Source organism: Manacus candei, unplaced genomic scaffold (genome assembly GCF_025592945.1).
Source record: "Manacus candei isolate 608988 ecotype Guabito, Panama unplaced genomic scaffold, ASM2559294v1 h1tg000035l, whole genome shotgun sequence".
Lineage (NCBI taxonomy): Eukaryota > Metazoa > Chordata > Aves > Passeriformes > Pipridae > Manacus > Manacus candei.
In genome coordinates, this window is record NW_026138083.1 from 8,373,884 (window position 1) to 8,400,587 (window position 26,704).

Sequence of the window (26,704 nt, forward strand, 5' to 3'; positions counted from 1 at the left end):
AAAAGGCTCCTGCCGGGAGCAGCCATCTTTCGGGTCCAATCTGCTTCATGGTGCCCACACCCAGCCCTTGAGGATGGTCCCAGCGTGGAGCAGCACCCCCAATCCTTCCTGAGAAGTCCTCGAATTCCCCAACCATCCTCTTCCCGCTATGCCTCAGGGATGACGCTGACATCCTCAGCAAAGGCCGGCGGGCAGCCACCGCCTGCGCAGGCCGATCCCTGGCAGCTCAGCCCGGGGGCAAAGGTCCGCGGGGCTCCGCGGGCCCGGGGCGCTCGGTATCCCCTCCCCAGCCCACCTCCTCCCGACGCCCGCTCCAACCGTACGGCTCCGCGGCGGGCAGCGGCGAGGGAGAGACGGGGACCCCGCACCCCCGCCCCGCCCCGTCCCGCCCCGCCACGCTGAGTGGGCCCCGCGGCGCGGAGCGGCGGGGCGGGACGCGGCGGCTGAGCCCAGCGAGACAGCGGCGGAAAGTGCCACGACTCCACACGTCTGCAGCAGCGAGGAGGGACCGCGACCCGGCACGGGTGGGTAGGGGCGGCGGCAGCCCTTCCCTCAGCCGTTTCCCCTGCCACTTCTTCCACGACTCCTCTCCGTCTGCCCCGCGCTGCGAGCGGGACCCCCCGCCCGGCGCTTCCCCCATCCTCAGTAGCCAGCAGGCGTGAAGCGGGGTGAGGACCTCCCCCGCGAGCTGCAGCCCCGGCGCGGAGGGGTGTCCCGCGGGGAAGCAGGGCAGGGAGGAAGGTGGGATCCCAGGCTCGGGGTCCGGCCACGTTTGCAGAGGGCCGGGTAGATGAATGGCCCGCGGCGTAGCGAGGGCTGCGCGGAATGGCGGCGTGTGCAGCCGGGGAGCGGGGAGGCGAGGTCCGGGCCCCGCGCCGCCCTCGGGCCCCGAGCACCGCCGGCCCTGCCCCAGCGCCGGCGCGATGACATGCATTAATCTGATTAATCGCAGTCACAGAAGGTCACGGCGCTCGGGCCGTTGTCCTTGTTTATTTTTTTCTCTTAACTCAGCCCCCTCCTGGCACCGGGAAACCCCCGGCAGTGCGGGGTCCCCGAGCTTTTGGAGAGTGGCGTCGACGCCATAGGCGGAGACCGCTCGCCCCCACCCTGGGGTCTTTCCAACCTGGACATCACCAGGCTTCCCGGGGGTCTGCCGACGGAATGCCCCACTCCTCGCCCGTTGGGGAAGCAGTCCAGGGGGAGAGCGTGTGCTGAACACGTGGCTGGACGCGATGGAGAAGCCTCCACGCCTGGAATGTCAGCTCTGCCCTTCACTGAAGCAATGGCAGTGGCCTCTGCTCACCTGCATCATCGGGAAATGGCTGGAAGGAGTTGGGGCTACCTAGAAAGTGAGCCCCCGGGAGAAGCTGATGAGGGCCAGCTGCTTTGGGCCAGAGAGGGGAGAGAAAATTTGTAATAGCTGCCTCAGGGAGTAGTCAAACTGCAGCTGTGTTATGGTGCTGTTATGCTCTTCTCCTAAATATATATGTGTGTGTGTATGTGTATATATATGTATTTATATATATGTATATATATATATATGTATTTTCTGCCTGTTTTTTCACTCCGAGGCTTAGGAAGGGAGCTGGCAGCACTGCCAAGCACTGCTGGCAAGCACAAGCCAGCTGGCAGCTGGCTGCTGCTGCTGCAAGAGCTAATGGAGCACTGAGACACGTTCAGTTAAGTTGAGCTATAACTGTTGAGGATTGGCTAATCCGGAGTCGCTGTGTAGAGTAACATATGCTGCCAAGTCTGCAAGTGCACAGTCACACAGAAAATTTATTTAAACAGAGGCTGCTGGGGACGTGGGCAGGATCCGCTCGTGGTGTGTAGGCTTTCCTCATTTGTTTTTAGTTTTCAATTTATTGCAGTAGGGCAGAGAGAAACTCTAGGAGAAGTATCTGGTGATTGTTTTTTATCTGCTGGCAGCGCTGTTGTTTCTACTGCTGCTGGATTGCCTTGCTGTTCACAGGATTAGGCCTCCCAGTTCCCTCTTCCTTGCCCTTTCCCTCCTTTTTTTAAATCTGCTGGGAGATGTAGAGGAAAGAGAGCTTCAGGTGCTTAACATGTTGTCAGGCATTGCTGTGGGCTATGCAGAACCCATGTCTCTTTCCTTGCCCTCTGCCCCCTCATTACCTCTTGTGTATTGCTCTAACCTGAGATGCCACCTTGATACCATGGTGAAGGTGCAAGTTTTGGGTTGCTAGAGGAACAGCATCCTGCTTGCAAAGAGTGTCTTTTCTCAGCTGCCGCACCTATCAAGACCAGGAGGAGACAACATAGATTTTCCTTTGACTGTGAAAAGAAATAAGGTTCCTGTAGTTACTGCACAACCTGTCTCTTCCTTTGCTCCTGCCCACCTGACACTTGGCCTGGCTGATTTAAGCCAGGGTTGGTGGAGGGCTGGGTCACAAAGATACTGAATTCCCGTGGATTTCATGTGTGGTTGCAGAGGGAAGGAAAGGCTGAATAGGTGGCAAGGTTCTAGCCTGGTTTTTGACTCTTAGCTGTCAGTGACAAATGTGACCACAAGACACTGAGCATGGCCCTGGTGCTGTCATGTCATGTGTCTGTGGGTTGGTTCATCCTGGAAATTATTTGGTGCTCAAAACCCAGCAAGGCTGAGTCCTTTACTTGTTTAGCTTCCTGAAGGCAAGTTCGACTTTTGCTCGGGTCAAATAGAGGTGATGGGACATGCAGGGAGTCGAGGGAGGTCAGATCTCTTGGGCTGTTATCTGGGATGTTGGGAAATCTGATGGATAACAAGCAAAAGCCCCAGGAATGGAAGAGTTGGAGCACAGCATTTCGGCCGGCTCCTTTATGTGACAAAGCCAAGTGAAATACCAGTTGTCCAGCATATTCCTGTTCTTGTGGTGGTGAAAAGCTTTATCTGGACAAGCTATTTTGGGAAAGGAGTTTGCACATGGAAATATTTGATGATTTCCACTGTTTGGCTGGGGAAGGAGTAGAGGATGATTCCGCTCAAAAACTTCATGGAGGCATATGCGCTCAATGTTGAACTTGATTTTTTGAGCATGGACTCTGATAACTGGTGGTGTCTGTGCACCCCTTAGACACAACCCTCTCCCAGAACAATCTGGGCGTCAGATTGAAAAATGCCATTGTGAGTGCAAAGTCCTATGGAGGACCAGAAGTTACAGAAGGGAGGATGCTGAAGTCTTCGAGCCTCTTCAAATTGTGGCTGTCAAGCTGAACACATGAGGCTGCCCTTAGGCATCTGCAAGCAGACAGGCAGTGGTACCTTGGGTGCCCTGTTTTGCCATGTCCTGGCTAAGGCTTTGTGCAGGTGGGAAGCAAGGAGGGCTTTCCTGCCGAAGGGCAAGGTGCGTGCACACCTGCCATGGTGCTTGCAAAGGGGACTGCTGTCTTTTTGTGCAAATCCAGGAGCAAACTTTCAGCACTTCAAAGGGCAAAGGTGGCAAGGTCAGGAAATGCCACAACAGAGCTTCACTCCTGATGCTAATGCTGTGGCATAAACGCTTCTTGCATCTATGCTTCAGTAAGTTCCCAGAGGAAGACTTTTCCTTATCCCCAAAATGCTAAGGCCAGCCTGCTTTGATTTAAGTGTATTGTGGTTGTGTACAGCCTGCTGCTGTCTTCACATCATTGGAGAGATAGGCTCTTCCCTGAACAAGCTGCTGAGCTAGTTGTGCCAAGTCTCAACCGCAGAAGGAACTCTACAGGTAGAACTTGCTCCTTGGAGTCAGCACTGGGTCTGACAGGACCAGCCCAGTGCTGTAGGCTGCAGGGCATGAATGTTGAGACAGGACCAAAGTTTGCCATGATAGTGCTGCTGAGAGTGATTGCTGCCGGGTTGGCATCTCTCACTCTTCACTGTGGATATTCTCCTGGCACACCTACACGGAGTTTTTCTGGTCCAGAGGTGGGAGCTTGGATGGCCCCTGAGAGTATCTCAGCTGCTTTCAGCATCTCAGCTGCTTTCAGGAGCTCTGGCTGCTGCCATGGCTCTTCTGCAGGTTCACAGCTCCTCTATCTAGTGCTCTTTGCTGCTTTTTTCCGGTATTGGTTTGGAGGGGATTGTTGGGGTGCTTTTGTTCAGCTAGGGAGGACTTCAGCTCTAATCTGCATCCTTATCTCACCCTGACTGTAAAGCTGGAGAGGAGGCAAGGTACAGGCAGCTTTTACTGCAGCTGGTGGGGCTGGGTAAGGGTGCTTGCAGGGGAGAGGGAGTGTGGGGCTCAAACACTGTAAGGGCTTCTAGGGTTCATCCCTGGAGGGTGTGGGGCAGGCAGAGGGCTCCAGTGCTGTGTCCTTTCACCCATCCTCTGTAGTGGAGGTTTGGATTTTTCTCTCTATTCCCACCATTTTGAGGGTGGCAGTACCAGCTGGTGGGGTTGGAGTGCATTTGCCAGCATTGGGGATGCTCTTGCCCGAAGCTGAAGCAGCAGATTTTTATCTATATATGAAGCTGTGGCAGTGTGAGGTCAGGAAGGGTTTAATGTTACTGATGTGTTTGAGTTGCTGGGTGAGGAATGCAGGTTGCCTTGTTCTGCCCCTAAAACAGCTCCTGGGTGCTTTGGTGTAGCCGTAAGTCCAACACAAGGTTGTGGGTATGTGTTCTCCAGCCCTACATTTTATTTACTGCCAGGGAGAGGAAATCCAAGTCCTTTTAATTCCGTGGGTTAGGAATAATCTGTCTGTTGGGATCATCCCAAAGCGATGCTACTAGTCAGAAGGCAGCGACTTAGCACCAGTTGTGCTGGGATAGAGTGGGCTAAGGCCATTTAAGTATGAAATGGCCAGGGTAGATGTGAAATAATGATGCCTGTAGCATCAGCTGGGATCTCGAGTGGTGCTGTGGGGTAGCAAATTGGCCCTGACAGGGGAAGCTGGTTCCAGCTGGTGCTGACAGCCCTCCTGCCTGCCAGCTTCTCTCTCCCATTTTGCAGGGATGTTTGGAGAGGTGGGCAGGGAGAACTGGGCTGCTGGTTAGAACATCCTTCCCTAGGCGTCCTTCTCCAGTGGGAGATGGGTGCTTTGCAGTTCCTTCCAGCTCTGCACCCCCTGGTCAGGTGTTGGAGGTGAGTTTTTCATTGCATTGTCCCCACCTTGCTGCAGGAGCAGCTTTGAACTATGGATGCAGCTGCAAGTTCACTGCTCCAGCTGTTAGAAAGGAAGAGCCTCTGAGGTGTCTCCCTGCAATCACTGCAGTTTGAAAAGATGCTGATCTCCTTAGTTTTATTCTAATTTTTGCCTCCTCCCTTTCCAGCCCCTCCCTCCTTCCTCAACCCACAACCTCTTAAAGAGGAAATTTGATAATGACTACAGGTAAGCAGGATGAGAATTTCTGATACCCAAGGACTTTCTGCATTTTGCTCATTGTGTTTTGGGTCACAATGATGGGAAACCAGAGCCTTTGCAACTCCTGGAAAGTGCCCCTTCGCAGATTAACTGACACCAACATCTGGGAGCTCATGAGCCACCTCATTGCCACATGAAAGTGATGACCTGATGGATGAAACACATGCATGGGACAGCAGCAATTGGTCTTGAAACTAGGACAGGGTTCAATTAGCCATTAAGAAGAGTGGAGGTAATTGCATCTTTCTCCAGGTGTGGCTGCACCCTGCTTGCCAGATCTCAGACCAGGCAGTATGGTCTCTGTTGACACTCCATGTGTTATACAGGTGGAGAAACTGGCGAGGAGGATGAGAATTGCCAGATGAGAATGTGCCCGATTTTCTTGCCAGCTAATAGCAGAGGTGGAAAGAGAAGCACCATATCCAGCACTCCCTTTGCAAGTTTCACTTCTTCCTGCAGAAATCTCTTTGGAAGATGAAATAATTAATGACCAGGCTTGACTTCTTTTGTTAGCTTGAACTTAAGACTTTTACTGGTAAAAATGGTTGTGACTTGGTCCTGTGTGCGGTGGCCGTGCACACAGCATTGTTGCTGGGGTGGTTCACATCTGTGGGAGCTGGGAGCAGCTACCTAGTGGGGTGCCGTCAATGTGCATCCTCCCTGCCAGGCTGGGCAGAAGTCAGCAGTGCCACAGTGTGCAGGTGGCAAAGAGAGAAGGGAAGGGCTGCTGCAAAGCTGGAGAAAACTCTCCTGTACATACTTTCTCCTTCCAGGGGGATATTTTATTCCAAAGCTGAGACCTGGATATGCATCTGGGTTCAGTGAGAAAGCCAGTTGCTCCAGGAAAAGCCCAGATCTTGGCCAACCTGCACCAAACAGTCTGAAAGTGGGCTCTCTTACTGCTGCAGGTATTGCCTAGGATCATGCAAAACCATCCCGTTGGACATGGAATGAGGCTTGTGGCTGTCTCTGATTGATTGCATCCCTGTTTTTTAATTCCTCCTCTTTGATTCTTCTGGAGATCGCTGCAACCAGTGGAGTTCAATCACTGGGGTACAACCGGACTGCTGTGCATGGGCAATGCAGCAGAGGAGCACAAACTTGGGGGTGTGTAGGCAGGTTGCCCTCAGTTGTGTGAATCTTGAGTGTTTGTCTTTTCAGTGCATGGTGCCATTTGGAGGCACAGATGCCCATGTGAAACTCCCTGCTCAGGGAGGCCATTGCATTTCTTTCTTCCACCACCCCCTCCCCACTCCTAGCTGTTGTTCTGGTATCTTGCAGGCACAGAAGAATAAGGCAGGATGGATGTGTATGACCCTCAGACGCTGGGTGTTGTGGTCTTCGGAGGTTTTATGGTGATATCAGCCATTGGGATCTTCCTGGTGTCCACCTTCTCCATGAAGGAGACATCTTATGAGGAAGCCTTGGCCAAGCAACGCAAAGAGCTTGAGAAGACCCAGCAGCAGAAAATGGAGAAAAAGAAAAAAGAGAAATCTGTTGAGAAGAAAGGAAAAGCAAAGAAAAAGGAAGAGAAACCTAATGGAAAGATCCCAGAGCAGCAGATGACTCAGGAAGTGACAGACCCTCCCAAGGATGTGGTTCTTGAAGCTGCTGTGGTGCCTGAGCCTTTAACAGTGGAGTTTCCAATTGCAGCAGTGTCAGTTGTCCCCCAGGAAAAGGAGAAACCTGTTCTGTCACCTAAGGAGAAGAGGAAGAAGGAGAAGAAGGTGGCAAAGGTAGAGCCTGCTTCTAGCCTGATGTTGGCTTCACCTCCTGTCAGTGTCCCCAGAAGTTCTCCTGTCCTGGAGGTGGCCCCTAAGGAGGTGCCTGTTGTGGCTGTGCCACCAGTTGGCACACAGCAAAGTGCTCCTGTCAACCCTGTCACCATCAAGAAAACCGATGCTCTTCCGACCCATGAGGAGCAGAAGCATGATGGACCTGTCAAGAAGAAGGCTGCATCCAAGAAGAAGAGTGAGCCAGGTAAGGCCAAATTCCTCTTCGTATATCCCCACAGAGTAAGCCGCCAGGGTATCTTGATGGTGTTAAAACAGGTCTATCCCATTCTGAGATCTCTTCATTCTTGACCCCATGGCCTGGGGGTTGGAACTAGAAGATCTTTAAGGTCCCTTCCCCAAATCATTCTATGATTTTGTGATTCTTCAGCATTGGAAACAGGACAGCTGTAGAAAGGCTGTCTCTGATGAGATGGACCATGTGCACCTTGGGATAGGTGGGCTAAAAAAAGCCTGTACTGGACTATCATTCTCTCTGGGGGGAAGTAAAGTTGAAGTCAAGAGTTTATTGACTTATTTTCACTCTGCAATGTGTTGCCTCCTGATCAGGTACCTCTAGTTGGTGTTTAGCTCCTTGGTCCTGCACACAGGTTGGGTTACAGGTTCTTTTTGGATTTGCTGTTGTGTTGTGGGTCTCAGCAGATCTGTACATGGGAATGAACAGGAGGTGCGTGTACCCATCGTGGAGAGGGACAGCTGCCAAGGTGCTGGACATCTGGGTGGAAAGCCAAGATGAGGTGTTTTCCCCACACACCCGTGATTATTAAAAGCACAGAGGATCTGTACCACGGTTCTGCGTGGAAGTGGGTCACTGCTAGAGTTTCCTTGTTCTTCAGTGGAGGTGAAAAAGGATTCTTCAAGGAGAGAGAATTGATGGGATTTTATACTGCAGGGGATTGATCATAGGGTAATTAGAAGGAAATTACTTTGGATATGTCACAGGGAAGGGAAAACTTGTCCATCGTCAATCATGCCTCACTTGATTGACTCGGAGATAGAAGAGATTAAAAGAGGTGGTCCTGAACTCTCCAGATTATAAATAGGTGTAGGGAGGGGGAAATCAGCTCTGTAGCTGGAGTCTTGCCTCTCTTTGTACCAATGGGAACAGTTTGGGAATTATTTTTGGCACTAAAAATATGCATGCTTTCAGACCTGTAGAAGTGTTCCCATGTGGACACATGGGAGAAGTCTCTCAGGTGTTCTCAAAGATGTGATGTGGTGTTTCATTTCTTTATTTACAAAAAAACTCCAACAAATCCCAAAAAACCTACCAAATAAAAACACATCCCTTCTTGCTAACCTTCTGCAGCATGTCCAAACCTAGATTGCAGTGTAACCTGGCAGTTTCCACACCCACATTTTGGAAGAGGGCCTGTTTCTCAGCAGGACATTTGTAGCTGCTGGTTTCCAAGATTGGGTTAAAACCCTTGTATCTGCTCTTCTGAGGAAAGAGTTTTACTAAAGGTCATCTCCACATAGTGATGCAGTTTGAAAGGATTTGAGAAACTGCTTCTGGAGGGTATTGCAGTGATGGTGTTGGGAAAACTAAAGGTGACTGGTTTATTGTGTGCATCCATGGATGCACTTCTCTTAACACTGGAATACATGGATGCGCTGAAAAACGTGGCCCTAAATCCAAGCTGTAACAGCTAAGGGAGTGTGAATGGGAAATGAACTTCTAGCATTTGTTAAGATCGGAGTTTTTCTGGCTGCTCCAAACTTAGATTCCCTTGGGGATGAAGTGCCAATCCTGCATGTCCTAAAAGCCAAGAGTGTTGTCTTAGCTGCTCCTGTGGGATTTTTCAAAGGAAAGCTCTCAGCAGTATTTGCACCCTGAAGCTGACTGCAGTTTGACCAAGGTCTTGTGGGCAGCCTTTGGCAAGCTGTGGTCTCTCCTCTTCAAAGGCAAAAGCAACAAATTATCCTGTGGCAGATAACAATTGGTGTTCAAAGTGTTCAAAGACACATGCTCAGCACTGAAACAGATGGCAAACCCGACGAGAGCAGCTTGTGGTATTTTTCTCTTGTGTATTTTGTTTCACCCAAGTTCTCTTGGGTGGAAGAAGCGGCTCTTCAGACCCCTTGTCCTGCTGTGCTTTCCCATGGCAGCTTTGCCACATGGCTGGTTCTTGTTTCGTTGCTTCCTCAGCAAGGCACAAGGTTTCCGACTCTTTACATGGGCTCGGTATCAGCATAGGCTTCCTTGTGCCACAGCTTGGAAGGCTGCCCAGGCTCCATGTGTCATCTGCAAGGTGGGGTTTGCGTTAGGCCTGCCTTTGCAAGGCTTCATTGCATGACACTATTGGGAGATGGACAGAGTTTTGCTTTGTGTGGGTCCCTCCACCCAGTGGAACTGAGCCAGGGAATGCGATGTGCTGTCCTGCATCCATGCAGTTACCAGCCTGAGTAAAGTGTGAGCCAAGCGTTGGGCCCTGGTTGCACTGCTGGGAAGTGGCTGTGGCTGGTGAGACAAACTCTGCTGCTGCCAGGGTTAGTGCTGCCATCTCAGAAGCCAGGAGGGCTTCTGGTAGCCAGAAGCCAGGAGCGGCTCTGCCGCTCTGGTGCTGTGGTGGGTTGACTGTGGCTGGCTGCCAGAAGCCCACCCAGCTGTACTCTCACGCCTCAACAGGATGGGGGAAAAATAAGAAGAGGAAGCTCATGAGTCAAGATAAAGACAGGGAGGTCACTTAGCAATTACTGTCACTGGCAAAACAGACTTGACTTGCAGAAAACTGATTTATTTCCAATTAAAATAGATCAGAACAAAGACAAAATTAAAACAATACCTTCCCCCCCTGCCCTCACTCCCAGGCTCAACTTCACTCCTTCCCTTCTGACTTCTCTAACTCCCCTCCCTGAGTGGTGCAGGGGGATGGAGACTGTGGTCAGTTAATAATAGCCCCTTTCCGTAGCTCCTTCCTCCTCACAACCTTCCCTGCTCCAGTATGAGGCCTTCCATGGGCTGTAGTCCTTCAGGATGAACCTGCCCCAGCATAGGCTCCTCTCTGGGGGCTGCAGGAGAAACTCTGCTCCAACACAGTGTGGTAACTCCTAAACCACTGCCCACCACCCTTTATCCATTGTGACCATGTGCATGTCCTACAACAGCATTATGGTCCCTGATGCTCCTTGGCTTTCCCAGGTTAGCAGAGTGGTAGGGGAAGGGTTGGAGTCATGTTTTACCCCTAGCAAAGAGCTGGAGCAAACTTGCCTGGTGAAAGATGGGATGCATTCTGCATCACTGCCACCACTGCATGGGGTGACATCCTTCAGCAAGGTTGTATTGTGGTGCAGTCCAACTTCTAATGCCCAACAATCTGTGCTCCCTGGCATTGACAAAGCATACCCAGCTCCTGCTGAGAAACAGTTGCTGGGTGATAGTAGTGTGCTGGGACCAGTAGCAGAGCCAGGCAGAGGTAGCACCTGGCTCAAGAAGCCCATGTGTGGTATCATCTCCAGCACTTTTCATACTGCTTTCACTTAGAGAGGCATCAAACATGACTGTGGAAATCTGGGTAGTTGATGGTTTGACATGGCAGTTGTGGGGTTGAAGCCAACTGAAATGATACTGTATCTCTGCCTCTGTCTCCAGCAGTCCCAACCCCTCCTCTCTCCTCCCTAGCACCTACGGATTCAGATGGGCCCCTCTACCTGCCCTACAAGACACTCATGTCCACTGTCAGCAGCATGGTGTTCAGTGAGGGTGAGGCCCAGCAGCTCATCGAGATCTTGACGGAGAAAATGGGCATCATGGACACCTGGCACACGGTAGGGCTACCAGTGCCATTGTGACCACCTGCTGCCTGGGCTCTGCCGAGTCTCGGAAGGTGGGAGGGGAGGGAAGACACCCCAATTTTGGGCAGGCTGGCCCCTTGTAGACCAGACCTGAATTCTCCCCTGGAGCAGAGAGCAGGATCTTGTGTGTGTGCAGAGGAGGGTATGGGTCTGAAGGTGGTCATCCCCTCTGATGTGCCACTCCATGCTGGCAGGCCACTCAGAAGGGTGACCCGGTTGCTATCCTGAAACGCCAGCTGGAAGAGAAGGAGAAGCAGCTCTCAGCTGAGCAGGAGCATGCAGCTGCTGCCAGAAACAAGCTGCGGGAGCTGAGCAAGGTAAGCACTGTGTGGCTCTCCTGGCATCCCTGGTGTGGGCTGTGTTCATGATGGCTCACCATAAGCCTGCTGCTCTCCACATCTCATCCCCCTTGCAGGTGAAGCCCTGGGGCTCTTTGGGCTCTTCACCTGTTTGCTGTTTTCTTCCCCAAAAGGGGAGGAGATCCCCACCAGCCCGAAGAACTGCAGGGTAGTGCCCTTTGGCAGCCATAAGGGAAACAGGGGAAAACCCTTCCCTTAAGAGACTGCAGCTTTCTTCTGCTTCAGGGAGAAAAGCAAATCCCTTCTCATCTCTGCCCAGATCCCCTGAGCTGAGAAGGTGCCTTTGTAAGGAGCCGGATTCTATCTACAGTGCCCTTTCCTTACTCAGACCCCTGCCTCCATCTCTTTTGGGTGTTGAAGGCAGAACAGACGCCCGCCATGCTGAACTTGGTGGCTGGCAAGTTCCATCTGTATAATTTTCCTGCTTTGTCCCAAATGTTATGTGATGTTATTGATCCTGGGGGAGGGAGGGGAGTGGGGGATAAAATTCCAGGCTGTCTTACTCCTTTCTCTTAGCTGGCCCAATATGGAACAACAGTGGCATCCAGTGGCCACAGAGCCCAAAACAAAATGCAGGAGGAAATGTAAGTGCTAAACGTACCTGGGCATGGGGGCACCAGTGAAAGTGGTAAACTTTTTAGTCTTCTGAGCTAGGAGGCCACTGGTTTTGCATCCCCTTAAAATGGGGAAACCCATACTCTGAGAACTAACTGGATGACTTCTTTGCTTGAAGGACCTGGCAGCCGAGCGGGCCAAGGCAGCGGCTGCAGAGGGCAAGCTGAAGGAGCAGCTGCTGGCCCGTGAGCGGGAGATCGTGGCAGTGCAGGCACGCATGCAGGCCAGCTACCAGGACCATGTCAGCGAAACGCAGCAACTCCAGGTCAAGGTGAGCCCCATGCTGTGCTCTGAAGCTTCTTCCTTTATCTGCCAGGTGGCTTCTGGTGCCAGGTGTGTGGTCTTTGGGAGAAGACTGAGCTGTGTGAAGGGACAAGAGCCTCTGGGGGGGCGAGATCCTGTGATGCTCCTGGACCATGGTGGTCGAGGGAGAAGAGGCCCATGGAGCAGTCTCATGGGATGTCATGTCCCTGGGGGCTGTCAGCATCAGTAGACACCCTCCGGCTTTGCCAGTCCCTCTTGCTCATCTCATGGGCTTCAACAAGGACAGTGAAGTGGCCAGTGGTGGCATTAACCCCTGTTGGGCTCCTCTAGATCCGGACCCTGCAGGAACAGCTGGAGAATGGCCCCAACACACAGCTGGCTCGCCTGCAGCAGGAGAACTCCATCCTGAGGGACGCCCTCAACCAGGCCACCAGCCAAATGGAAAGCAAGTAAGGCTGGGGTGAGGGGCAGAACCTGGGACTGCCCTCTGGCAAACCCTGGGGTTGGTTGACCATCGGGCATGGCCACCCCCTTTCTCAAAGGTGCTTTTACAGGCACCCCAACTAGCTGGAGGTAGAGGAGGGAATGAGGGAGGAAGAGCTTGCCAAATGGCTTTTGGGGGGCCGCCAGGGGAAACAAAGATGTTCTTCCCAAATGGATGGGTGGGGGCATCAGTCTCTGCGTCGGGGTCACCTGTGCTGATGCTAGAGCCAACAGGCAGTGGAGGTGGGAGAGGGGACCAGAAGGCACTGTGGCACTATTCCCCCATAGGGAAGCTCATACTCTTATACTACAGCATTGAGAAGAAATGCAGCTGGCTCTTTGATGGGAGTGATGCTGCAGAGAACAGAGACCAGCCCAGTGTGTGCAGAAAAAAAAGAAGAATTTCACACTCCTTTTTGTAGGAAGTCTGAAATGACTGGTGATTAACAGTGGTCAAATAATTACAGAGCAGACTCCAGCTGCTTGTAGTACTTCCTCTTGTGTCTGGGTAAGACAGATCCTCATGTCCTCTACTTCATAAGAAAGGAATGTCTCCTGTGACTGAAATGCAGCTTTTCTAAAGTAATTTGACAGCTCTTTCAGACCCTTCCCTGAAGGACCAGGCATGTCCTAGAAATAGGCAAGTGAAGCCATTGAGGTGTTTCAAGTCCTGTATGATGCACACAGAAGGATGTGTTCCCCCCTAAGCAACATCAGAGAGGCTTGAGTGGCCTGTTGGCTAAAATAACCCTGCTTCTGTTAATGCAGGCAAAATGCTGAGCTGGCCAAGTTACGGCAGGAATGCAACAAGCTGATGAGAGAGCTGTCTGAGAAATCAGAGGTGCTGCAGCAAGAGGAGCAGCAGAGGAAGAGCTGGGAGATCAAAGCGGCAGCTTTGGAGAAGCAAAACAAACAGCTGCAGGTCAGGCAGGCACCAGCAAACCCACTCCCCTCACAGAGATGGGCAGGTGGCTAACTTGCATGGGATCTGTGGACTTGGCCACGGGAGGAGCTAGGAGGGAGATAAATGTCCATGTTTGGGAAGGAAGCTGCCTTGCAGGCTTCCTAATTGCTTTCTCCCCCATTAGTTTGTCACATTCAGTGTGCGCCTTGCACACCAGTGTGATGCCTTGCATCATGAGCAGAGCCCAGGGAGCACGATCTTGAAGCCCTTCTTTTATGGGTGCTCTCTTGAAACTCAGATGTTTTTAACCCTATTATTCTCCCTCCGTGGTGCAGGAGGTAGAGCTTGTGGCTTTTTTTGTTGTGGCTGGGTCTGGGGTGTTTAGGGGTGTTAAAAGGACACCTCCCAAGTAGACCTCTGAGCACACAGTCGTGTGTTGCAGGCAGCCAGGCTGTACTCACATGTACTCACATCTTCAGGGGGGGTTAACAGTGCTCTTGCTGGGATGCTGCTAAAGTGGATGCTGGGACCATTAATCCCAGGGTAGCAGAGTAAGGGATGTGATATGTCCCTCGGGCATGTGCTGTGGTCTCTGAATTGCTCTGGCTTCTTTAGGAAGGGGCTGTGGTGAAGGAGACCTTTGTCTTCACATACCAAAATAGTTTTGTAGAGGTGTTCCTATGACGAGGGTCCTTTGATATCCTTGCTTTTATTTTTTTCTGTGCACATCTCTTTTTAGTGGGCTGCATTTGGCCCCAGCTGCTTTTGCAGGCAGGGGGGATGATATGGACATGCAGCTGGTGTGAAGGCAGAAGCCACCTTCCTGGCTCAAAGTACTAGCTCCTAGACATGCTTTTAGGAGAACTTCTCCAGAACTTCTTTCAGCTTGCTGCAACACCTTGATAGTAATTAAATAAATCATACTACCTGGAAGACTTTGAAGTCAAGGACATGTTTAAAATGCGGGGGAGAATGTAACACAGTAACACCTAGATCTCTGAGCTGAGAATACGGAGTCAAATCCTCAAAAAACAGAGAAGTCCTGCTTTCTTGGTGTGCTGGAAGCATCACTTGGACAGAGACCATCCTGCTGGTTTACCTTTCTCTGTCCCCTCGATGCAAAACAACGTTTCTCCATCTGCGAGGGTGCAATTTGTACCTGCAGAGCTGTGTCATCCTTCTCCCCTGCCTTCCCCCTCAAAATGCCTGCCTTGGCCAGGCCTCTTCCTTGCTGCTTTCTAAGATGGAAAAAAAAGTATTCCCTGGCCCAAACCACACAGAAAATTCCTCCATGTGTGGAAACGTGTGGTTGGGTGTCTCTGTCCTGTTAAGCACCTCTCCCTGCTGGGCTGGGGCAGTGTGTTTGGACCGGGGTTTTAAGAGGTTTTTCAGAGCTTAGGTTTCTAGAGGGGAGGGTGGTCTTGGCCCAGAACCGAGACATTTGGGTATTGTCTGCTTCCCAGTTTGGGGGCTGACAGATGACAAAATGTGAGCACGAGGCAAGATGCATCATGCACAGGGGGAATGTGGGGAAAGAGTGACTTAAATCCCCTAAAGTATGGCTTAAAAATAACATTATATGACATGTGGAGCTTTGCTTCAAATTGCCTGGGGTATCTGTTACACTATGGGAAACCTTCTCTTCCTGCCATTCAGGCTTCCCAACAGGAGGTGGAGGTGATGCTGCAGAAGAGGCTGGATGAAGTCAGTGATGAGCTCCACAAAACCCAGACCAGCTACAAAAGCTTGTTAGCAGACGCTGAAAAGGCCAAAGGACAGCAGCAGAGCATTGCTGGTGAGGAACTGGGATTGGCATGGGGAGAGCTTTGGGGCAGACTGAGAGCTTTCAGAGCTGGGTGCTTGGTGGAGCTGGTCCAAGTAATCTACAAGTAGACCCAATTTAGGCTGCCTAGTATTAATGTGAGCAAGATATGGGCTGGTTCATAGTTCTATCCTAGGATGTTACTCCAATGCCTCTCTCCTGTGCTCTCCTGTGTCCCTGCCTCCCCTTTCTGTGCCTTCTAAAAGCATCCACAGCCAAGGCTTCTTTGGCTAAGATTCTGCTTGGGCAGAGCAGGATGGGGAGTCTCCAGGTTTGTTTGCATCTACCCTAGCATGTTTCTCATCCTTTCCTCCAACAGAGCTGCAGGCCAAGCTGCTGAGCTCCGAAGCAGAGGTTAAAAGTAAGTTGCTGGAGTTGGACAATGTGAAAGGGAAACTGCAGGATGCCAGTTTGGACAATACGAAGCTTCTGGAGAGGATCAAGTCCATCGAAGCTCTGCTGGAGGCAGGCCAGATGAGCGGGGCAGAAAAAGACAGAGACTTGCAGGTTATGTGCTCATTTAATTGGAGTGGGAGAAAGGGAGTGGGTTATGCTGCTCACACAGTGCCTGTGTTATCTTTCCTCTGGGATCCCCTCTGGAATGCCACAGAAAGGATTGACCTGCATCACATGCCATAGGCAGGTAACAAAAGTGCTTTCTCTCTTCCAGGCAGCCAATGAAGCAGAAATGAAGCAGCTGCGGTCAAGGTGGGTCTGGCTGCACATGGAGACTGCTATGGCACCTCCAGCTTGCTGTCCGTGTGTCCCAGGCTTCCTCAAGCACTAAGCCTGTGGGTGAGGGCTTCCTGCCTTCCAGTCAGGCTTGGGGACTGCCAAGCTGGGAAATCAAGGTCAATCCTGACCAATAGTGCTGTTTAAAATATTTATTGGCTCCAGCACTGGCCCCAAATAACAGCCAGTCCATTCTGAAGTGGGACTGAATTGCTGGCAAGCACATGGATTCTGACCAGTCTTACAGAATGGGAGGTTCTGGTGGTGTTGGTCCTGGGTATGGAATGTCTCTGATCCAAATACCTGCTCAAGGCTGGGCTAACCAGAGTAAGCTTTTTGAAAATATTTCCAGGTATCTCCAAGGATGGAGATTCACCACTTCTCTGGGTCCCTGTTCCAGTATTTGATAACCTCTTCCCCCATCCCCTGGTGCAGAAAGGTTTCTTGGCATTTAAATGAAGTTTACAACTTTTTCACAACTTGTGCCTTTTGCTCCTTGTCCGTGTGCTGGGCACCTCTGAGGAAGCTCAGGCTTTGCATGGGGCAGGATTTCTCAGCTGCCCACATTGCCAGCAAACATCCAGCATTCCTATAAAGGAACGCAGTGGTTCAGTTGCCCTGGGACCCCAAGAGACTTGCGTAGTTCTTGTCAAGGATCTGAACCTTCCTTGGTTTGCTCAAGCTGAGGGTCCCTTCAGGGCAGATGTGGGATCTGTGGAAGTGGAGGGACGATGCAGGCTCTCTGGTGTCTAGTTGGCAGCCCTGATTTATGGTTACTCAGAACACTAGGATGATACTTCCAAAATGCAGAGCTGTGGGCTACCTCAGCCTAACAAGCTGTGGATAGGAGCAGTCTCAGTTTTGGCTTTTGGATCACTTTTCTTCTTCCTCTTATAGAGTGTGTACAACCAGACAGCTAATTGCTTTTTTATTATTGCTCATAAGATGGTAGAAAACTAGGTCCTACTCCAGTATTGCATTGGCTGTGGTTTTCAGTCCTGCTCCCTCTCCATCCTGCTGTATGTAGATCCCGGAGCAGACCGGGATAGGAAGGGCTATCTCAGGAGCTTGCTACCCAGGAGGGAGATGGATCCTGAGACTCACTCCTGCATCCTGCCATTCCAGACTCCAGGAGAACACAAACCAGCTCTCATCTTTGGAAAGGGAAGCCACAGAGCTGCGAGAGGCAGTAGAGCAACAAAAGATGAAAAACAATGTACGTGAGTGAACAACAGTCTGTCACAGTCATCTACTGATGGCTCTCTGGTGCAATCAGAGGCTCTTCCAGCCCCACAGAGCACTGGAGGCATTGCCTTGTCTGCTGGAGAGCAGGAAACACCCCGGTGGCCTGTGTAGCTGGAGCTGATGTGCTGTAGCAGGTGATGGGCTCCTGGGGTAATATGTCTGTCCCCTGTTCTCTTGGGAGGTTTAGGACCTGGTCAGCCAGAGAGATTCTATGTGGCAGGGCCAAGGCAATCCTTGAGCAGGCTCCCTCATGTCTCACTGCTCCTGCGCTCCTTCTCCCTCTACTGTAAAGTGGTATCAGTTAGGTGGAGGCCACCTTACATCCCTCCACTTGGCCTGTGTCTTCTCCAGGCAGAGGGTGCTTGTGGAGCTCCTGCCCCCTTCCAGCTCTGCCCTGCTCCTTCAAGGCCACTTTCTGAGCAATGTGGTGCATCAAGCTACTGTGAAGATGGAGGGAAAAGGGATGCATGTGGGCAGTGGGATGGAAGACTCTTGAACAAACTGATGGACTGCTGCCCAGTTTCCTAAGTGCAGGCTTTGAAATCCTCCTCAGCGCCAACAAGCTAGTTTGTGGCCTTTGGCATGAATTGTGGCTTATTGCCCTCTGTGGTCTCCGCAGGACCTTCGCGAAAAGAACTGGAAAGCAATGGAAGCATTGACCATGGTGGAGAAGGTGTGCGAGGAAAAACTACTTGCTGCTACAAAAGCAAAGGTGAGCCTGGCATTTTTTTCTGGCAGTGATGCTGGTGTTGGAACAGAAGCCACTAGACATGCTTGTCCTTGGGTTGCCTGCCTCCTCTTAGGGGCAGTGCTGGTCCAACCCTCCTGCCAACTTCTCCAAAGTTTGTCTTGAGGGCTGGGTATCCCTGCTTCCTGTTATGGCTGGGGAACCGAGTAGATGGGTGAACTGGAAGTGATGTTTTCATAGTTCCTGGTGTCAGCAGTTTTCTGTGTTGACTGGTTTCCTGTGCTGGCTCACCCCTGTAGGCACAGAAAAGCAGGAGCAGTGTTGGCAGCCTGGCTGACAGGTGCCCAAGACCTCCATCCCATGACAATTGGTCTCTCTTACAGGAAGAGCTGGCCCAACAGCTGAATGCATTCCAGACACGAACTAAGCAGACTCTGCTCTCTGCCCTTCCTGGAGTCACTGTGTCCTCACAGCAGGTGGGCACAGGTTTTCTCAGACCCTCACAGAGCCTCCACCACATGGGAAGGAGAGATGTCTAAGCATCCTCTTTCTTCCTTGTTCTTTTTTTTTCAAACTCAGGATTATGATACATGGCTACAAGAGTTTAAGGAGAAGACTATGAGTGTGCTAAAGCAGCAAGTGATTACAACAGAGCCCCTGGTAAGTGAAGGGGCTGGAAAGTGGAGGGATGAGGAAGTGCTGGAGGGTTATATGTTTCTTTTCCTCACTTCTCTTGCTCTTCCCTCCCTCTCTTTTTAGGATTCAGCTCTTAAATTGAAAGAGGCAGTGGAAACACAAAGCACTTTACAAGCAGAATGTGAGCAGTATAGAACTATCCTCGCAGAGACAGTAAGTTGCTGCCCTTTGTGCTGTGTTGGCCTTCCACTGGAAATACCTCTTGAGAGGTCTCCTGGCAGCCCAGGCTGCCCATGAGCTCAGTGTGGGCATCCCTTGGTATGTTGGGGGGGCTACGATGTGGAAGACTATTTGTCACTGAGACAGAGGATTAGGAGAAACGTAGGTTTCTAGAGCTCTTCTTCAGCCTAATTGTGTTAGAAACCTTCCTGATGGTGATGGGATGTGGCACAGATGAGCAGGGTGGTCGAGCCAGAATAGGAGTTAGGAGCCTCCAGCCCCACCTGAGGCGTCTAATTCTTTTTCTTGGAGAGGCTTTGCGTATGCCAGGGCTTCCAGCCCTGATGCTGCTCAGGTTAGCTGGGCTCAGCTGAGACTTTGCCAACAGGAAAGGATGCTGCGAAACCTGCAAAAGAGTGTGGAGGAGGAGGAGAAGGTCTGGAAAGCGAAGCTCACAGCCTCTGAAGAGGAGCTCCAAAAGGTGCGTTTGCAGCATACCTGGGTTTGTTGTTCCTGGAGCTGGACTTCCAGGAGAAGGAGGGCTGTTGGCAAAAATCAGTTGGTGACCCTAAGTGTTCCTGCCAACTTGGAACCTCACAACATTGGGACTTTCTCTTCTCCTCAAATATACTCCTCCTGTCACCAAAACAGCTGCCAAAAATCCCACCTCATGCAGAATCTGCACCTGTCTTCCTCATAGATCCCACATCTCTGCCTGGTGTGTGCCTAGACCCTGTCAGTGGAGCTGCAGGAATGGCTTCAGCTCCTCGGTTCAGGCATGATAGTTGTGAAACTATGTTGCCTTTTCAGTAATCCAAGCTCTGATGCTTGAAAATCAGGCTGGGCCCTCGTGGTGGGCACTGGCTAGGTGGGAGGAGAGCACGTGCAGGGCTCTTCGACTCATTTGCTGGAGAACTTGGCTTGCTCTCAAAACATGGATTGACCTTGGCACTTGTTGAGCCTTGAGAAAGGAGCTGAGATCCAAGTCATGTACTGCATATAGTTTAGGGTCCAGCTGTCTGTCTAGCTCTGGGTACTGCTCTTCCTAGATAAAAAGCCAGCCAGCAGCTGCCAGAGAGCTTCTATTGCCCAAGGGGTTGGTGGGGAGCATGTTCCATGAGCTCTTGTGACTTGGTTGGCATCTGGGAAAACTTGGCTGGCCATGCCTTTTCTGCAAAGCAGACTGATGTTGTCTCCTCCCTCTTGAATGCAGAACTGCGAGGAAGCTATTTTCCATGGTCTGCCTTTGCCCATCCATCAGATGGGGTTTTGAAGTTAACTGGGACTGCAGGGAGGTGGAGGAGCTCTTGTACAAGAGATCTTTGATTTCTCAGCCTGTCACTGGCTCCTGGAGCACCAGTGCTGCTGAGGACTGGTGTAGGATTGCAAAAGATGACGTGGCTGTTGGTGGTGTATGTGATGAGATGAATGTCTGGTGGCTAGAACAGTTCCAGAGCAGTCCTGCCTCTCAGTGGAGAAGAGGTGAATTCCTCCTTTCAAAAAATTTCAGCATTTGTGGAGTCCTCTTCAAAAATCAACCCGGGTTTAAATGCAAACCCCATGCTTTTTCTGGTAGATTGGCTTCTCATAATAGTGAAGTCCATGACACCTCATTGGAAAGTCTACCTTGCTGCTTCCAAACTAAAGAGCGCTTTCAGTAGGAAACTTGTGCAGAGTCTGGTGTCAGCTTCTTGGGTGTTGAAACCTGACTGTAGCCAGCTGAATTCCTGCAGGCAAAAGGTATTACTTTGCTCCACGACTTACAGCCTGGGCATGTTGAACTCGTCCTCCCTTGGAAGAAGAGCTCCTTCTCTCCAGGCTGCAGAGCTCCACTTTGGCATCAGGTCTCTTTCACACTTGGGTACAGGATGAAGTGGGAGAGATGGGAGTGAAACATCAGCCAGTTTTTGATTGAACCAAAGTGAGCACACTGTCCCCATGAGATGCTGTTCACTGACCTTCGCTGATGCTTTCTGCTTTTAGTCACACTTCCAGCTGAAATCCCTTGAAGCCATGGTGGAGAAGTTGAAGGCAGATCTGCAGAACACAGATCAGGTGAGGTTTTTGGGGTACGGGAGAAGGTGTCTGCACAGGTGCCAGGCAGATAGATGCTTTGCTTGGGTTGAGTCTGGTTCCATTGCCATGGGGAAGGCAGACTTTGACCATGGGATATTTGGGATGTGTTGGATCTCAAACAATCAACTTCTTCCTGCTTTTGTCTCTTTTATTCCAGCTAAAGGAATACACCTCTCTTCTGGAAATGCAACTGGAAAATCACTTGCAGACAGCCAGCTCTGAACGTCAAAACTACACAAAAGAAGTTGAAGTTGTAAGTGTGGTGGCTGTTACCTTCTTAACCACATTTTTCTTCTAACCCTGACTTACCACCCATGCACATTTTGGGGATTTGAGGAGTGCCCTGGGGATCTGGGAAGTGCCCCAGTGATCTACAGCTTTGCAAAGCAGAAGAAAACAGCTGGAGGTAATTGCTCCAGTCTGGGTTGTAGACACTGAAAGTCAGGAGATCCATGGACAAAGTGATGGGTCAGAGAGATCTGTATGGAGATGCTGTGCACTGCTTCTCGGTGGCCTGTGTGATTTCTATGGCTCAGGTGAGATGGAGCTGTCTCATGGCCATCTCTGTGAGCAGACAACAAGTGATAATATCATGACCTCTTTCGGAAGATGTTGCATCATAAAAATGCTTCCTTGGGCCAACGGGTTCCAAAAACAAGTGCATAAAAGGATTTTTTTTTCCTTTCCATTCCTTCTCAACAGTTGAGGCAGCTCTTATCAGAGTCCCAGGAGCAGCTGGAGGCAGCAAAGACTGAAACGCAGAAGCAGAGCAAGGAGCTGGCACTGGTAAGGAGGGGTCCCCAGAGGTGTCCTGGTGGGTTCTCAATGCTCTGCCTGGGGTTGGTTTGCAAACCCAGCCATGGGACTAGCACCCTTCCTGTGGGTTCAGGGAGGGGAGGAAGGCACAGCCAGTGCACAGGGGAACCTGGTGCTGCCGGGCACTAGACTTCCAGAGGGAATGTTTGAGACACAGGAGGAGATTTTTATTTTTCTGTCTTTCCTCTCATGATGAGGGTGGGAAGGAAGGGAGAGCAGCAAGGCTTGTGCAAGCTGGTATGTAGCAGAAGAACCCAACTGCCCCACCACTGGACACTGGTTACCCCAACACCTTGATGCCTTAAGCCCCTAATGGTTTTTATTTTTCTAATACTTGTAAGTTTTATAAGTAGTGGAAGTAGACTCTAAAAGCAGCATCCCTCACTCCCTCCCTTGTCCCTTTCCCTGTAGCACCCTTGTTTACACATTCCTTAACCCTCTTACCCCATTCTGTGCTCCCTATATCACTCCTACCCCCGACTACAGCAGAAATGTTTAGTCTTTTCTCAAGGCAAGGCCCAGATTGTTTGGCAGAACAGCATATCAGGGCCTAAACCACAGAATACGGTCAGGAACTGGGTGACTGTGTACCCTTTGTGCTCTGATGAAGATGAAGATGGGATGAACAGAGGGTCCCAAAATGCACTCCAGACCCATTTCTCAGGGGGTGGACCTGGGGCGGTCCAGAGTAAAGGCCACAGAGTGGACCCATTTGGGATTGGATGGATGGTATTATAAAATGTAACATCTCAGGCGTGTGTCTTGTAACATCTTTGCCTTGGCATAATAAACCCTTTCTTATCTCACCCCTAATTAACTGCTCCGGGAGATTTTTTCAGCACCTAACTCCCACGGCAACACTGTACTTTGATTGTGAACCATTGGGAGTTTGTTTTGATGGTGCTGCTCACCCATTCTTGAGTGCTGACTCTTCCCAGCCTCACATCCACTACTGTGTAGCTCGCTCAGCGAGCTGATGCACCCCCTTGCTCCCAGGGGGATGTGGCATGGGATCATCATTAGCCTTAATCTCATTAGATGGGCAGGCAGTTGTAAGTGTGGAATACACTTGTGTTCATCCAACAACTTTCCCTTCTGGCCAAGGCACACTGTCAGCTTGCAGCTTGGCTGCCACTGCTGGTGTGATGCAGGATGGAGACCTGGTGGTAAATGGAGTGTGCGGGGGTTAGTTGGGGGGGGCAGGCAGTGTTCAAGTAACTGCCTTCCCAGGCATCTCAGTTATGATCCATGGCAAAATGGGACCTGCCACCCTGCCTTGATTTATTTAATACCTTGACTGTGTTAGTGCAAACCCTCAAGCAGTGGTTCTAAACACAGGTGCCAAGGGATCGAAGCAGAGCAGATGAGGCGTGAGTGTGTGTTCTGCACCCCTGGGAGCTGTTGTGCCTCAGGCTACTCAGGTTAGGTACCACTGTCCTGCACGTAGCAGAAACTGAGGTGGTTTTCCAAACATTTCAGCTTCTGTGAAAGCAAAAAAGCTGGCAGGCTTTATCTGTAGGTTCTTGTGAGTCGTGTAAAGGCTGCAGCACAGGGATGTGTAATTGAGCCAGGCTTGCTGGTCCTCCCTCCAGGTCAGGCAGCACTTGAGTGAGATGAAGAGCCGTGTACAGGATGGAGAGGTAGTGAGGTTACAAGCTGACCCAAGCGAGCCTGCACCCCTCAAGGTTAGGATGGTGAGACCACTGTCTGTGGAGGCACTGACCCTTAAGCATCCTGTCTCACCATCTCTAACTGCATGGAGAACTGCACATGGCTTTACTTGGGGCTGTCGTGGCTGTGTTGTCTCCTGTGCCATGTGTTGGGGAAAAGCTAGCCCCCTGTCCCTTCAAACATGTGTCTTGTTCCCACTGGGAACATACCACCAACTGGCTTTCACCAGGTTGTTCCCCTTGGGAGCCCTCCATCATGGCATCAGGCTGGCAAGATTTGAGGGGGATGCAGGCAGGGCATGCTGCAAGCCCTTGGGCCAGCATTACCATGTGACAATGCCCTGTTGGGTTTGGGGCTTGGGTCTCCTTGGAGGAAGGGGACACTCCAACAAAGTTGTACCAGGATCCCTTCCCAGCTGGTGAGGATTATGATTACAGAGGCTCCATAAATTGCTGGAGCTGGGCTGAGGGTATTAGCAGTGGCTGTTCCCTTTCAGGCTGACACCTCTTGCCAGTAGCAGTGCTGCCACAAGTTGGGCTCTGTCTTTCTCCTTTAATCCTGTTAACTGTGAAGCCTCCTCCCAGGCATGGGGACCTGCCAGGACCTTCCCTATGGGGTGCCTCTCATCCCATGTCCCAGCTGACGCTGCCTGAGGAGCAAGCAAAATTTGGCACTGCAAAGCCAAGCCCCAGGCATCAGTATCCTCCCAGCTCTTGTGCTGAGGAGGGATGCTGGTACCTATTGCCCTTTGATGTCCTAGGGAAAGCTTCAATTTTTATTTCTTCTGTCTAAGCCCAGCTTTCTTGGTGATGTCCCTGCTAGCTCATTTCTTGAGTAATTTTTAAATTTTATTTCTGAGTGTTTTCCCCTTTTCTCAACACAGCTGAAAACCCAGCTGGAGCAAAACAAAATGCTGGTGGAGAAGGAGCAAGTGCTGCGGCAAAAGCTGGCACGGGAGCTGGAGGAGGTAGGTGTGGGCAAGGAGGATACAAAGGTTTGCAAAGCCTTTATGGGTTCCTGGCTGCTAAAGAAGCCCAAGAATTAATTTGAAGGTTCTTCCCCATCACTGTCTGCATTCCCTTACGTGGCAACACTTGCCCTTCACATTGCCCCTCTCCCAGTCCCCCCATGTCTTTTGCCAGCTCTTTGCCTTGAGGGTTAAGGGCTCTAGCTGGGTTTCATGCTGCTCCTGGCGAGAAATACCATCTTCCTGGTGGAAGCTGGATCAGCAGAAGCAATGCTGGGTTCAGTGTCCTGACACTGGGTTCAGTGTCCTGCTGATGGCGGCTGTACAACCTAGCTCTTTACCAAGGGCACACCCACAGGGGACTCAGGTTGTACAGAGCATGATGTGGGACATGCCTGCCACTGTTGGCTTCTGTGCTTACTGAGTAGTATGTGTCCCCCTCCAGGCCCAGAGCTCAGCATGCACATTGCAAGCAGAGCTGGAAAAGCTGAGACTGACTGAAAACGCAGCAGCTTCGGACATGGAGGAGGCCCAGCATCTCAAGGTGATTTGGCTGTGCCAGGACAGCAAAAGTCATGTTCAAGCAGGACTAAGGGCATGATTTATCATTTCTGAGGAGGGTGGGGCAAGGTTGGTGGTTACCCTGCAGGGAGGTGGCTGAGAGCTCCACCACGGCTGAAGGACAGCAGGCTGCAAGTCACAGCCACTGCATCCATCTTGGCCAAGATAAGTGCGATGCCCCGAGCAAACACTCTCACAGCCTGGGCTTTTCATGTACTGGGTTACTGTCCAGTTACCACGAGGTCTCAGCCCATGGCATCTCCAGATTAGATGCCAGAGTGAGCTTGTAGCTGGTCATCACCAGGGGTGATGCCTGGTCACTCTGCTGAGGAGGGAACTGGGTGCTAGTCTGGCTTGTTAGCCACAAGCTGAGGCAGCTTGATGCAGACCTGAGGTGACCTGGGATGTTTTGGAGGGGGGAGAGGTCACCAGATGTAAAAGAGAGGCTCAGGCAGATGCCTTCTTTTGACTCTCATGTAGGAAAGACTTGACAAAGAAAAAAAATTAACAAAGGACCTGGGTCAGGCAGCAGCCAAACTACAGGAGCTACTGAAGGTTGCCCAGGACCAACTGGCCAAAGAGAGAGAAACTGTGAAGAGATTGAAAGAACAGCTTCAGGAAACGGTACTTGTTGGTGGCCATGGCCATCCCTCCCCTTGATACTGGTGGAGGCCCCAGGGAAGTGTACATCAGGCAGTGTTTTAAAAATGGAGGCAAAAAATGATGCCAGTAATGATTTGGTTGGATTTTGGGAAGCCCTGGGACCACGCGAGATTATGCTCATGGTTCTCCCTGCCCAAAAGGCAGGACTAGGCCTATTTGTGAAATGCTTTGGGGCTTGAGCTGCCATGAGAATGATGAGATACAGTTGAGTAACTCACCTCTTTTTTCCTTCTCCAGGGGAAAGAGGACAGTTCAAAGGAAGGGACTTCAGTTTGACGAGTCTGCAACCTAGACCTTACCATTCAATTTACCAAAATGCCTTACACATTCCTAAAAATAAAAATATGTGCTAAATTCACTGTAGATAAGAGATTTTACAAGCCATTAGTGACCCAAAACCTAGTTTTGAAACTTACAATATACAAAAAAACCCCAAAAACCAGTAAACACTGCAGTTTGTAAGAAAATCTTCATACTGTTTGTACAACTCTTTGTTTCCCAGGGAGCCTCTCTGGCAATGCCAGGGCAAGTGCTGGGGCTTCACCTTCCTTGTTGCAGCAGAATCCACAAATATGTGCAAAAGGGAAGACTGTGTTTGTACATCAACTGGTGCAATTCTATATTTTTTCCTTTTTTTTTTTTTTTTTTTTTCTGAGTGAAAGGACTGTGGAAGTAACACCCACCACGGAAGGATGCCGCTCTTTGATGGGTGGCTTTTGGCACGTATCCTTTTTTTTGTATTTCTGGGTGTCGATGCAATTAAAATGATGTAGCGAAAAGAGCTTGTCCTTTCTTTATTTTTCCGGGGTTATGTCTGTATTGGTTTTTTGTGTCTTTTTTAAGTTTGCAAGCCAGGTAGGTCTTTTGGGTCACTGAAGGACTCTGCTTTGGGCAGGATCATATTCTTTATTCCCACCCTTCCTTGCTTTGTCACAAAAGCCATCCCCTCTGTTTTCGATCCACTACAAGCAGAGGAGACTGTGTGTTTTCACGCTGGCGGTACAGGGCTGGGTTCCCTGTCTGGGGGTTGGCAGAGGGATTGCCACCCTTGC

General features: G+C 50.9%; 1 protein-coding gene across 5 annotated transcripts; it reads left to right on the plus strand.

The window, feature by feature from the left end:
- Window positions 1–386: 386 nt before the first annotated feature.
- Window positions 387–26,431, plus strand: RRBP1 (ribosome binding protein 1). 5 transcript variants are annotated; one of them, XM_051793048.1, is made up of 24 exons: window positions 387–524; window positions 6,625–7,323; window positions 10,759–10,904; window positions 11,126–11,248; window positions 12,024–12,176; window positions 12,500–12,618; window positions 13,421–13,574; window positions 15,213–15,351; window positions 15,698–15,885; window positions 16,049–16,086; window positions 17,236–17,326; window positions 17,975–18,067; window positions 18,427–18,519; window positions 18,623–18,703; window positions 18,803–18,892; window positions 19,287–19,379; window positions 20,882–20,953; window positions 21,132–21,227; window positions 21,677–21,760; window positions 23,383–23,475; window positions 24,345–24,428; window positions 24,874–24,972; window positions 25,470–25,613; window positions 25,890–26,431. In XM_051793048.1, exons 2-24 carry the CDS (start codon window positions 6,645–6,647, stop codon window positions 25,926–25,928), a joined length of 2,991 nt encoding a protein of 996 aa, XP_051649008.1. In that variant the 5' UTR covers window positions 387–524; window positions 6,625–6,644; the 3' UTR covers window positions 25,929–26,431. The 5 variants fall into 5 exon arrangements, with proteins under 5 accessions (XP_051649008.1, XP_051649004.1, XP_051649005.1 ...); XM_051793044.1 differs by lacking the exon at window positions 23,383–23,475 and having other exon boundaries at window positions 10,729–10,904; XM_051793045.1 differs by lacking the exon at window positions 23,383–23,475 and having other exon boundaries at window positions 10,732–10,904.
- Window positions 26,432–26,704: the final 273 nt, after the last annotated feature.

Excerpts from the sequence above, each read along its gene's own strand:
- RRBP1 (XM_051793048.1), top strand. The coding sequence starts at position 6,645 with ATGGATGTGTATGACCCTCAGACGCTGGGTGTTGTGGTCTTCGGAGGT. Across the intron at positions 18,068-18,426 it reads TTGCTGCTACAAAAGCAAAG|GAAGAGCTGGCCCAACAGCT; the intron begins GTGAGCCTGGCA and ends TCTCTCTTACAG. Across the intron at positions 18,893-19,286 it reads GAACTATCCTCGCAGAGACA|GAAAGGATGCTGCGAAACCT; the intron begins GTAAGTTGCTGC and ends CTTTGCCAACAG.